Here is a 13,956-nt window from a genome sequence, read left to right as displayed (position 1 = left end):
GGCACCTCTCCTGATCTCCAGGACCTTTCAAAGAGGATGGAGAGTGGCCTAGTAATAACATCCGCCAGCTCCCTCAGCACTCGTGGGTGCATCCCGTCAGGGCCCATGGATTTATGGATGTCTAGTCTGGACAAAAGATCTCTAACCTGATCCTCCTCCACCAAGGGAGAGTCTTCCTTTCTCCAGCCTTCCTCTCTTGTCCCCAGGGCCTGGAATTCCTCAGCACTGGCCTTAGCAGTGAAGACTGAGGCAAAGGTGGCATTCAATAACTCTGCCTTCTCTATATCCTTTGTCACCAGGGCACCCACCCCATTCAGCAGCGGGCCCACATTTTCCCTCGTGTTCCCTTTGCTGTATTGATGTATTTGATGAACCTCTTCTTGTTGTCCTTGACATCCCTTGCCAGATTTAATTCCAAATGGGCCTTAGCCTTCCTTGTCACATCCCTGCACACTCTGACAACGTCCCTATATTCCTCCCAAGTGGCCTGTCCCCTTTTCCACATTCTGTACACTTCCTTCTTCTGTTGGAAATTTGCCAGGAGTTCCTTGCTCATCCATGCAGGTCTCCTGCCCGCTTTGCTCGACTTCTTCCTCAGAGGGATGCACCGATCTTGAGCCTGGAGGAGGTGATGCTTGAATATTAACCAGCTTTCTTGGACCCCTCTTCCTTCTAGGGCCCTACCCCATGAGCTTCCCCTAAGTAGGTCCCTGAAGAGGCCAAAGTTAGCTCTCCTGAAGTCCAGCATTGCAATCCTACTCATTGCCCTGCTCCCTCCTCGCAGGATCCTGAACTCCACCATCTCATGGTCACTGCAGCCAAGGCTGCCCCCAACCTTCACCTCTCCAACTAGACCTTCTTGGTTTGTTAGTACAAGGTCTAGCATTGCACCTCTCCTTGTTGGCATCTCTACCACCTGGGTCAAGAAATTATCATCAGTCCTCTGCAGGAACCTCCTTGACTGTTTGTGCCTAGCTGTGCTGTCTTGCCAACAGATGTCAGGGTGGTTCAAGTCCCCCAGGAGAACCAGGGCCTGTGATCGTGAGGCTACTTCCAGCTGTCTGTAGAAGGCCTCATCGATGACTTCCTCCTGGTCAGGTGGCCTGTAGTAAACCCCCACAACAGTGTCACCCATGTTACCCTGCCCTTTAATCCTTACCCATAGGCTCTCAACTTGCTCTTCATCCACCCCGAGGCAGAGCTCCATAGTTGCTCCCTCGCATAAAGAGCAACTCCACCACCTCGCCTTCCTGGCCTGTCTTTCCTAAAAAGCACATAGCCATCCATGACAGCATTCCAGTCACGTGAACTATCCCACCATGTCTCTGTAACTGCAATGAGATCATGGCCCTGCGACCGCACACAGATCTCTAACTCTTCCTGTTTATTCCCCATGCTGCGTGCATTGGTATACAGGCATTTCAGAGAGCCAGTCAAGCATGCAAGCTTCCCAGGAGAGGTGCAAGAGGATCCTCCATAGCCATGTCCCATGCTGTCTCCCCTGGCTGCATGCACCCTCCGGAGGCATCCTGACTTGAGCAGTGTTTTACTGACTCTCCTGCCACTATACCACTCCCCTTCCCCCATCTTGCCTAGTTTAAAGCCCTCCTTACCAGGCTGGCCAATCTGTTGGCAAAGACGCGCGTGCCCCACTTGGTAAGGTGGATCCCATCGCTCCCCATCAGCTGTTGATCTTCAAACAGGGTCCCACGGTCATAGAAACCAAAGCCCTGTTGCCAATACCAGCGGCGCAGCCAGCTGTTAACTTGGAAAACTCGTCTACTCCTCCTCCCGTCCTTTCCCCTCACAGGCAAGATTGAGGAGAAAACAACCCGGGCTCCCAGACCCTTCACCACCATTCCCAGAGCTCTGAAGTCCCGTTTGATGGTTTCCAGTTTGCCTTTCGTGTCGTTAGTGCCCACACGGAAGAGCAGCAGAGGGTAGTAGTCCGATGCATAGACAAGCCTTGGCAGTCTTTCCGTGACATCTCTTATTCGAGCCCCTGGCAGGCAGCAAACCTCTCTGGACAAGAGGTCAGGTCAGCAGATAGGTGCCTCCATCCCCTGCAGCAGGGAGTCACCCACAACAATCACTCGCCACTTCTTCCGGGTGTTCCTGCACAGCACAGGGTCTGCCAGGCCAGTTGCCTCCCTTGGAGCCATGCTGAGCTCCTCCTCGGCTTGGAGGGTGCTAAACTTGTTCTTCAAGGGTAAGTCTTGAGGAGGAGCAAGAGCCTTTCTCCTTCTACGAGAGGTCACCAGCTTCCAGCCCTCTTCAACAGCGTTATGATGCACCTTGACACACGGTGCTGAGCCCTCTGACAACTCCACTGCAGTGGGGGCAGGGGACTCCCGGAGCTGAACAGTCTCCGAGAACACCCTGTCAATCTCCAGCTCATCCTCTCGGATGCTACGCAGCCTACTAACCTCCTCCCGTAACTCCTTTATCTGGTGATGCAACTGGTCAACCACAGCACACCTCACACAGGAGAGCTGACTGTCAGCCCAGGCCTCACGGAGAGGCCCCAGGCACTCCCTGCAGCCTGACACCTGCAGAGCTGCATCTGCTGTCTGAGGGTCTGTCTGGGTTGAGGCCTCAGACACAGCCGATGCAGCACCTCCCGCAGCCACTGGGGAACGTGCTCTGCGGCGTGTCATGACCATGCCCCGGGGAAGGACACACCACTGTGCAAAATGGAGAGGTGCCTTCTTTGCCTTCTGGCACCCTTCTGCACAAACTGCTGCATCTGTTCACTGCCTCTGTTGGCTGCACTCTGGGCCTGGCTCTGGCTATATAGGCCTCTGCCTAGCAGTGACTCACAAGGGTGCTTGACCCACCCAATGAGGAGCCACCTGAAACAAAAGCCCCAACTCCCTCTGACCAGGGCAGTCCAGAGAGCTCGTTAGCAGCAGCCCCACCTAGCTAGAACTTCCCAGGAGAAGTTAAGTCAAGGCCCCCTGCAGTAGTCCTTGCCTAGCTCTCCCTTCCTGCTAGCAGCAAGCACCGTCTAGTTCCTTGGGGGTCCCCAGAAAGTCTCCACAACTTCCAACAAGGCCCACAAAAGGCCCAGGCAGAGCCCAGACACTGCTGTGTCTGTTGGCTGCCTCTGTTAGCTGCACTCTATCGATAGCTATCGATATCGATGCCAATCGATAGGCACCGATTCCGCTGCATCGGGCCTGGCCTCCCTAGCTTTCGCTCTCGCAGCACTTGTGCCAGGCACCACGCACTCTCACCACTGACCGGGCTCCGCCAGGCGACGCCTCGACGAGCATCCTTTTCCAGACCGTTGGCTACGCAACAACCTCCAGAGCTCTCAATCCCCGCCCATACCCATCCTTTCCTCTCCAGCTGCACAGCCATCCTGGGCCCTCCAGCACCTTGCCTATCGCAGGGGAGGCATGTATCCAAATCTCTCTAGGAAAATGATACCTAATGCCCAACTACTATTTTTCCCATTTCATATTTCATGGAGTCATAGAATCATAGAATAATTCAGGCTGGAACGCAGCTCAGCGGGTCATCTTATCCACTTTGCTGCTCAAAGCTATGAGACCAGGTTGCTCAGGGCTTCATTGAGTCGGACCTTCAAACCCTCAAAAAATGGAACTGCACAGGTTCTATGCTTAACCGTTTCCTATCCTTGACTATATTTAAATTGAAAAAGCATCCCACTGGAACCTCTCTTTTTTTCATTTTCTGTACATTGTCTCTCATTCCCCCTTTGTTCTAGTAGATTCGGGCTTGTGTTACTAAGGGCTGTGAAAAATAAACCCTTTTATTTCTTTTCAGTATTTCTGCATGCATACAGAAAACAATTACAATATCCTTCAGGCTCTAAGTCAGCAAATCTAAACAATTTTTTTCTGCTCCTTATGGGCTGTATTAAAAGATGAACACTCATGCTTGCATGTACAGAAAGCAGAGTTTCAATGAAGATCTGACCCAGAGACCAGAAAGCACAGTTTTTCTATAAAAGGTGTTCTTTCTTTAAAAAGACTATTGTAACCTAAACACTTTATGATATATTTTATTTCCAAGGAACTTTTTCAATCTCACTGAACATGCTGAAGTCATTACACAGTTACTAGAGATACTTTTTTGTCTGGACAGCCTTACTAATGGTTATGTTTCTGCAGGAGATTAAAAATGATATATTAGTAGATATTCTTCTAAAAATACTCTTTTAAGTAATATGTATCTGCATATTCCCAAAGAAAATACAGCAAATAATTCATGGCAAATAATATATAACCATTAGAACTTCACCACTGTATTTATTTAAATGAAGGGAAACATGTTGAAATGTGAAAGCTAAGCATTTCAGTTTATTCACATATTTTACATTCAGAGGACCACAGCAATGATTTCTTTCAGAAAAAAGAAAAAGATACCCATTTGTGGTTTCCAAAATTTGACAGATACACGGAATATACTTAATGAAGCACGTCACTGCACTGCATACTATGAAAGCCTTGTGTATATGGAAAAAAGATAAAATCAAAATAAATTTGACCATTACTAAAAGAAGGGTTTCCTTTAATATAAATAAAATTCAGAGTGCTTTATTTCAGCAGGCAAAACAACAGTGGAATTTATTAACAACTACATATTTACAGTGTCTCACTGGTAAAAATAGTGGGCTTCATCTGAGATCCTAGACACTTCCTGAGAAGGCAACGTGGACTGTGGATTGCTCAGCACTTCACATAAGGTAGGTGCTAAAAGGATGAAATTATAGCATACTTTTAAAGTGAATAAGATGGCAAAGTTGGAACTGCTGATACAACATGTTTATTCCCTGATCCTGCAAAACTTGCAGCACTAGTAGTCCCTTTGATTTCAGTAGATCTACATATGCTCCCAAGGTTAAACACAGGATAAGTGTTTCAAAATCAGGAACCTGGCAGGAAGACAACTGCTTGATTCAAAGATGCTGTGAACAGAGAAAACTGCTGTAATTGCAATTTTACATGGAATGGAGGCACATGACCTTGAATTTACACTAGTATTCTACATAAGTGATTCCTTCAGCTATGCTTTAATCTGATTGAAAAAAGGTCTAGATTCTAAATGTCTCTATCAAGTGACAAACCTGTGAAAGCATCTCCTTCCAGAGCCTCCAAAATCATCGTGCCAATTTAGCAGATCTCAATCTGGCAATTAAATAAAACAAGAACCAGATCTTTTTCAAAGTATTCACAAAATAATCTTTCACTTACAAAATGGCTGTCACACCATTCTTGTATCAGACCTGATATCAGTTCTTTAGATCTAAACAGTTCTTTAAAAGTTATAAAAATAAAGAATTGATTAATATACAAATATATATTTCAAAGTGATAAGAGAATAATATTAAACAAATTCCTTTTTAAATCTACTTTAAATTAAAAAGAAATGTTTTCAAAACTCTGGGCTGAAGCAGATCTTTATCTATTGACTCTTTAATGGAACCCATTCCCTGTAGATGACCATATACAACTTAATGTAAGCTCATTACTGCAAAAAGACCATGGACATGTTCCCACTAACAAAGCAATTCCTAAAATCTGCTGTGCCAGTTGGATTCTCATATCTCTCTTTCAAGGACTGCAGATATTTTTAATACTAGAAACAAAACCTAAGTAATGAAAATTCTTGTACTATTTTAGAAATTTGCTCCTGTCTCTTGTCTGCATTAGTATTTGTTTTCCAATAATCTAGTTTGTTTTGTATACTGTTTGTATACAGCATAATATAAATGCTCTGCATGAATGCACATGTATATATAAAACCAGACCGTTATTCAGTTAAAAGATATATCTGCTCACTGGGTCATTTCATACTTTCACAATGCCATATTTTTCTATAATAACCGTAACAACATCATGTAGGTTGCTCCCTTCTTCCACTGAGATGCTCGTACAGGTTTTATTTCCATTTATCGTAAGCAGCCAAAACAGCAAGGAACATTTTTGAACAACCTATAATACTCTTCCTGAATCTGAAATAAAAATATTGAATTCAAACATGAAATAGAATTATTAATAGGTCTATATATGTTTTAATTCATTTTCTACTGCGCCATGCACTTAATTTTTTAAGGCAGGGATGCTCTTGACTTTAAGACAGGATACTGCAGAATGTATCATCTCAGAACAGTGTGAATCCTGCCTCTAACTGCAAAGACTGAAAGTAAGTTTCTTACACCTATTGTGTTATTTTGTCAGGATAATGACACTATAATCAGTTTTACAGTTTTTTAAAACATTATTTACTGTTTCATATATTGTTTTTAAAATCCAGAGAAAATAGCTGAGACAGTAAGAATCTGGGCAGAAGTTCTGTCTCCGCTGAAGTCAAAAGTAAAATTTCCTCTATACCCTCCTCACCCCCCGTCAGTGGCCCAGGGATTTCTACACTTAGTCTGATACAATGCTTATACCATAAGCCTCCCACTTCAGACCCCAGGGCTGGGCACCCGCTTGTGTCATTATGTGTGACCATCTGCCTAAATCGATTCCCACAAGGGATGGGACACTTACCTTTCTAGACAACACACAAAGAAATATGAAGATGAACATCCCTTGAAACGCATTGAAGATTGTAAAAAGATATGCAGTAACCACTGATCCCTGGACGACGTGGAGGACCCCAAAGATCCAGGTAGCCCCAAGAAGGAACAGGAGAGCAAGAGCACCTCGGGCACAGGACCTAGATGGGAGGGAAACATTACAAACAACTTTCAGACACATGCTATTTCCTGTCCTTAACTGCTTTGAATGATGAACGCTGCATAGGCAAGTTTTTTCAGCAGCAAAGGCCTGAGAAGCGCAAGTGCATGGCCTGTGCTTTAGGGTGTGCTGTAACACTGTGGCATGAGTAAGCTCACGCAATCACTGCAGAACAGCACAGGGGTAAAACGGGAGGACCTTAAAACATTGGCTTCTTTAATCTTTAGATATGTTTTCTCTGGTGTACTGCAGCACCATATGATTTGATTTAAATCTACTGTTAGTGTAATTCCCCAAGGAAAAACATATGTCTGTTATGAAGTATTCCCCCCACTTCTCCTCCTCCCCCTTCTTCTCCTCAAAAAATAACCCAGAAAAATGTACAGTATGCTCTTAGGTCAGTACATGTGCATGACATCAAAGGGTTCCCAGGCTGCCTCTCAGGCACGCTGCAGAAGGTTCACTGCAGAAGATAGTGCCAATTGTAAAACTAGACTTTGTTTCTTTCATTCGTTCTGTCTCTAAAAAAATATTTTTGTTTTTAGAACACAAATACTCCTAAATATTTCCTGGGTCAGTGTATTGATGCTTTCAAATTATATGAACTGATTTGCTATGTTTTTTTTCTAACATGCTGTAGAGCCCTGCTCACAGACTCGAGCAAATTACAGCATGTTGTCTTGGAAATGAAACCACTGATTACTTTCTTATTCATTCCTAGCCCAGTCATTGCAGGACTTCCTTTGAGCAGGAGACATTTTTAGCACTGTTCCTCTGAAAATGAATAATTTTCAACTTCATTAAAACCAGCTCACCACATGAAGCTACGAAGGGTGAGGAATAAGAGAAAGTAATCAATCAAACAATTGCTAAATCCTAACTATAAATTTAGTGCAATGCATTGAAACTGCAGGAGTGTTCCTAAGCAACGCAAACAGTAAGTTGTTTTCAATGTTCCCTGTAGTACACTTCAGCTTTTCCTGCACAAACGGTTTTCAAGGTCCCTATAAATCAGTTTTAAAGAGAGTGAGTTGATGGAAAAATCATAGCAGCATGCAAAGTGAAAATCTTGGAGAGACCTCCCCCCCGCCCCTGAAAACGCCACAGAGGTACAATGTCCTACTGTAGTCTTTTCACAAATAATGTGAATCACTAAGAACTCACCTTTAGTTTGTTATCAGTGTATTACTATACGCTTTGTTACTTCACAAGTATTTTGGTCCCAGTTCAGGCACAAGTTTTGAAACCTGTTTTGACTTGCACAGAGGTACAGAAAGTGCTTAAGTAGAAAGGAAAATTACTTCTTCAGCCTTCGTCAGTCTTTACCTCTTGTTGCTAAGGGGCCGCTAATTGTCCGTATTCTTTGTACACCTCCCCACGCAACCCCACTGCTACTGCGTAAGGCATCGTTCGGTGGGAATAGATATTGCAAAATCTAGCCCCAATTTAATACAAAGGATGGGACAACAGAAAAATCTTTCTTTTTCTACAAATCTTCCGGAAGAAAAAAAAACATTATTTTTGAATAATCGCATTCATCTCTAGCTGTATTTAAACTTATGGAAGAAGAGAATTTGTATTAAATGGCAAACTTACCTTATATTTTCATAACAACTAACTTCTGGCTTTAACATTGCAGTGTGTCGAAATACTTTATAAATAATCACTCCAAAAGCCAGCAAATTAACCTGGGGGGAGTAAGAAAGGATGTTCTTTTCTAGTTCAAACCAGTATGCTTTTGAATTTCAATAACTGATACACATTTAAAAGGAACAAGTCAGATAAGGTTTCTGTGTATATGAAACCCAGAGAATCCAGTGCCGGGAGGGGAAAAAAAAAATCCTTTCTGATCCACTTCTATTAAAAAAATATGAGCCCTGTAATAAACATTGATCAAACAGGGCTGTAACTCTACCTTATCTCAACAGTATCACCACCAACAGTCTGCAAATGTTTATTGATTTTATTGGTAAATCTCTTCTATTTCCTGCTGAGATTTTTACTTCAAGTAGAGATGTTTAATAAAAGAGGAAAGAAAAGAAGAGAAAAGAAGAGGAAAAAGAAAAAAGAGGTAAAGAAAAGAGCAAAGAAAAGAGAAAAGGAGAAAATCAAAAAAGCCCTTCCCCTATGGATTTTCTATTATACTGTATCATGTAGATCTTGACAAAATGTACTTCTGTTGCTGAATAACATTAATAACATCGTATGCTCTGATGTCTTTTGGGTGTGAGAACTTTCAAGTGATACAAAAAACTGTGAGGTTTACACAAAGAAATTTTAAAAAATAACTTTGGTTGAAAGGTTCTTTGCTGGGTATTCTCTCTAATATTTTATGTTTGTTTCATAGGTGAATAATTTCAATTTTTTTAAACCTACCTTATAGTGGCACCACTACATTTGAGTTTGAAACAGAAAAAAAAAAAACAAGTAAAGGAAGCAGGTTTGCAAATGACGCTCAATTATGGTTCTGAACTTCTGTTTGCTTGGATAGGCTTCACTGATCTTTCAGTTAAATTTCTATTGCATCCTTTATACAATAAGGTTCAGTTTGCTTTCTGCCTTTAAAAAATTTCTTATTTTGGTTTGCAGCATTTAACATTAGCATCTATTAAAAATGTTAACAAATGAACCAAATTCTAGCTGGATGTCTTCCAGGTCCTATTTGTAGATCCTTGCTTGTAATCCCTTGCTTGGTTCCTTTGGGCTTACGGCTGTAGACTGATAGAATTATTATCTTCCCCAACTTGTTTCTCTAGAAAGACTGTGGGGTTTTCCTACCTCCTCCTTTTTAGTGAAAAAAAAAAAACCCTCCAAAATGAAAACAAAAGCCTGCTACAGAAGTGCAGCATCAATTAAAAAAAAAACACTTTAATTTGTTAAAACTTGTTATGTATGTCCTTAGAACATTTTTGTTACGTGTTGGGGGGGGGAATATCTGATATTAAATGCAGGCTCTGCTTTAATTAGCTGCATGCTCATACTTTAATACAGCATAATGTATTTACAATTTGATAAGACAGGAGATAGAGCTGATTAGTAGTTCAGGGAATTAATCCTTCACTGAATACCTTGTACTTGCACTGATCGTTGAGAGCTATTCTGAAGCTCCTTGTATTTAAAATTGTAATCTATAGTATCTCCTAAACCAGCAATTTTTCAAAGTTAATTATAAGTCAGTCAGCAGTTGTGGGTAATTATATGCAGACTTACTTTTTATCTTATATTTGTTGGTGAATAATATATCAAATAACTCAGTGCATACACTGTAATCTGCATAACCCACCTCATGTACTTATTAAAATAATCTGCAAAAGGTAGGGCGAAATGTGATCAAAGTATCATGAGCATAGCGAATACACACAGTTCCTGCTTTAGAAATTGTCAGCAAGATCACAGCACAAGCCCTGTGGCCCACCTTCCCTCTGCTGGCCTGTAACAAAAATCATTAGTGTCAGTGATCGTCTTCCCATTGCCCTTAGTGGGCTCTGCCAAAAACTCTGGGGCCAAACCCCATCTGTTACCACGTGCCGAGACGATAGCAGCAGAACTGGCAAGGGTTCGTTGAGTGGGGCCGGGACAGGCCAAAAAGCACCGCCAGCAGCGGGCACATCTGGTGCCTTGGGGTAGAGGTCTCCATTTCACTCCCTTCCAGCAAGACTCCGTTGCCCAAATGCTATTTACACAGTTGTACAGGATATTAGGATTTGGCCCTCTGCATTAAAGTAATACCCATTAACTATGATCTTTTCATTCATCAATTCACTCTAATGGGAATAATCTGTATGTATCGAGGGAACAGGAGAGGTTAACGTTGGCTTCTCGGAGTCAGCTGTCAGAACACAATTATTGTACAATATGTCTCAGGTAGCCTCACAGGAGGTAGTGTTACAGGGTAATGAGGGTGAGCTTAACTTCTGAAATACTCGGTCATTTCCAAGATTTATTAAAGTCTTAAGTAGGTTTTTGCCCCATTTTGAAGCACTGCTTTAATAAAATATATCTATAGCAAAGTGCATAGACTGCCTTTATACAATGTTCAGTGTCTCAAAACGGTAGCTTTTAGGCAATTTACCATATTTTTTTCTTTTCACCCTAAGCTAGAACCCTCTGATACCACATTTTGTATTTTGGAAGACCTCAAATAGGAAACAACAAAATATTTATGACTGTCCTGTGACAGTGAAAATCCAGCAAAACTTGAGGGAAAACAATAACATGAACTCATGGGCAAATCCAGGTGAAAAAACTAGTTGTTGTGGATAATTTGTGAAGCGTGGTCTTTGGAGAAAGCTAGCAATCTAACAGGTATCCCGGGCTTAGCACCCTCTCTTTCTGCCTGATATCCTGCACGTTCTCTAACATGAGTGTACTAATAGCCCCAGCTAGGTCTGGGGAATGTAAAGTAAAAAGTTCACCTTGGACAGCTGGACTGAATACGAATGAAGGGGAAATGGTCTTTTAACAATATCAGCAAAGAGCCATACATATCATTTAAATGGATGGGAAGGGAAGTCAAAGCACCCAAAGTGCCTGGCCCCAGATATCACCACATAAGGCATTTGCATTGCTATCCAAAACTGAGCTTCAAATGAATATACATGGAGGTAGCAGGCTATAGAAAGCATCTGAAATATAGACAGCCACTGGGAATCCTGGATCCCAAGTCTTCCAGCTGCAACATACTGAGGGAGTTCTGGATGAGAGATACTGAAATATCTAAAAAGGCTCCTGCTGCAACTGATAGCTAAATATTATGTTTTATACTTACTTCGGTTTTAAACTTTTGTTTTCGTTTTTGTAATTAAAGCGCAATCTTAAGATCTTGTTGAATAAACCTTTGATAACATTATAATTAAGCCTGCCTTAAGGTGACAGGCAAGGTGAATGAGACTGAAATGACAAACATAAGGTAAGCTGTCTCCAGAGAGGCAGCAAACTGGAACAAAGCAACATGTGCAGGCAACTGTGAAACAAAGTTTAGGGCAGGCTTTCCACAAGCCTAGAAAGAGCCAGCCTGGGGACTACTGCTGCCACATGCCGGCTTTGGGGAGAAGTTACCTGTATAATGAGCAGAGTCACTCTGCAGCTTGGGGCAAACCTAAAGCAGGAGATGTTGTGGAACAGCCACAGTTTTATTGAGTGAATAATGATGTTACAGCATGACATGGTAAGGTCTTGAGCCTTTGTTTTCAGGGTTATTACATGGCTGAGTAGTTAGAGAAACTGCTGCATGTCCTGAGAGGCGGTTCTCTAGAAGTCTAATAGGCTAAAGGGGAATTGCATTGATTCCAAGCCCAGAATTGAATTCTCCCTTTCTTAAACAAACAATCCCAAACCGCTACGAGGTAAACAGTAAACTCAGATCTTACTATTTCACGAAGAAAACCTCTGGCTTTCTCATTTCAAGCCAATTCTGTAAGATGCGGAGCAGCCTCAGCCCCCTTGAGATTTCAGCTGGAGTCAGGTTTCACTCAAAGTGCTCAGGTGCACTACAGGACTAATTTTAATAATTACTCTGTTCCTTTCTTTTAAGCAGTTAATTAAAGACAAGGGCTGATATAGGAACAGTCTCCGTTCATAGTATTTTCAGGGAATCATTTCTCCTTAAAGGTATCTGTAGAAGTATTTTTAGCTTTCCTAAATTCTAGAAGTGTTTTGGTATATTTATGAGCAAATAATAGGAAAGTGAAAGTATGTTTAAGTAAAATAGACATTAAATAAGTGTAATTATTAGGATCCCATGAAATCATGATTTTGTAGAGATAGGCAGCTACATTCATGTTTCTGTACAACCCAGAATGACTTCCAGCAAGCCACAAATCCTGATGAGTTAGGTTTTTTTGTACACCTCTGACTGACCTTAAGAGGAAGATGGTAGATGTCCAGCATACCTCTCCTTGGGAGATCACCTGTATAAAGGGCCAGGAGGATTTAGGACACTGGAGTAACTTCTGGCCCCACTAAGCCAAAGGCATTACTCATACAGTGTAGCGGTCTCCAGAGATTCAGAGGCAAGAACAGATGCTGTCATGGATTTCACCCTCCAGATTACCATTTGCTAATCATGTATTGTGGATGTATGCAGTGGTAGAGGAGGATAGTCAAATTTTCCTGAGGTTGTATTTCAGGGATCTCCAGGGTACTGTTCCTGTGTTCATGATTGTGGTCTTGGTGGGTAAGACAAAGTAGACACAGATAAAGTTGCCAGGAAAGGTACAAGTCCTAGGATCAGATCTGGCCCACAGCCACAAGTCGGATAGCATTGGTCTGGATAATTTCCCCTTGTCCATAAGAGAGAAAAAGTGATTGCAAATTCACAGAAATTTCCTGGTGCTTGCCTAATCACGTTGTTGACAGTAAGGAGGTTTTGCCAAAGGAATTAGCATGGCAGCTCTGTTCTGTCCAGCACACGTATTTTAGGGCAGCATGGGAAAACCTGTGTGTAGTGTTAACGTACTTCTAACCAGAGTTAGGATGACTGCCCTGTAAACTTGGTTGCTGAGGCCTTTCTCCCTCTGTCTGGATCCTCCCAGGGCTCCAGAGCAGAGCAATGCTGCCAGTATAGGCTCCCCTAATGTACGGAAACTCTCCAACTACAAGCATGGGTAGAAAAAAGATACCGCTGTTTTGGCTTTTCTACTCCTATCAGTTTTGGGACCACCACAGTATACTTTCATTCCTCCGCAGTTTGTAGAAGGAAATAATAGGACTGCATATATATCAATACATAAAAATATTTCCTGGTTCCTTTTCCCTAAGATGAGGATCCAGAAGAGCACTGAAAAACAGTCTCATCTATTGTCTAAACAAATTATGAACTTCTTTGTTGATCACTAACTGTATTTTGCAAGCTAAGTAATAGCATAAAAATGAGCACGTAGGTCCTAAAATGCTAAATGTTTCAAGCTGTTGGAGTTCTGCTAATAGCACATTGCTTAGCAACTGCTAAATTTTAAATAGGTCCTTAATTCCACCGTTAAAATGTACGTATTTTACATACTGGTAGAATAACTTAATGTTCTATTCTCAAGTAAATATGAGTGCTTCACACTGCATGAAACATTCTCTGTGTAGGTACAGAATGATAGTTATTTTTAGTTGAGCACTGAATGGTATGAAATACACAAAATTTTATAAAGCATGCAAAATATCTACCTGCAAATAAAAATATTTGCACTCATGTTGAAGAGTTGTAGTTTCTTTCATAATTAATTACAATTAAACTGTAAGATACTGAGTGAAG

The 13,956-nt window shown here is 42.0% G+C and overlaps 1 protein-coding gene across 2 annotated transcripts in view; it reads right to left on the bottom strand.

The window, feature by feature from the left end:
• Positions 1 to 4,300: 4,300 nt before the first annotated feature.
• The window catches only part of ADGRL4 (adhesion G protein-coupled receptor L4), a 78,408-nt gene continuing 68,752 nt past the window's right edge, over positions 4,301 to 13,956 (bottom strand). For both annotated transcript variants that reach the window (XM_009669036.2, XM_009669042.2), the window contains 3 exons: positions 8,310 to 8,401; positions 6,525 to 6,693; positions 4,301 to 5,983 (listed from right to left, as the gene is read on the bottom strand). In XM_009669036.2, the coding sequence (XP_009667331.1) occupies positions 5,921 to 5,983; positions 6,525 to 6,693; positions 8,310 to 8,401 (324 nt within the window). In that variant the 3' untranslated portion in view covers positions 4,301 to 5,920. The remainder of the gene's footprint in view (positions 5,984 to 6,524; positions 6,694 to 8,309; positions 8,402 to 13,956) is intronic.

The sequence above is a fragment of the Struthio camelus genome, chromosome 8 (assembly GCF_040807025.1).
Source record: "Struthio camelus isolate bStrCam1 chromosome 8, bStrCam1.hap1, whole genome shotgun sequence".
NCBI classification, from domain to species: Eukaryota; Metazoa; Chordata; class Aves; order Struthioniformes; family Struthionidae; genus Struthio; species Struthio camelus.
This window is presented reverse-complemented; position numbering and strand designations above follow the sequence as displayed.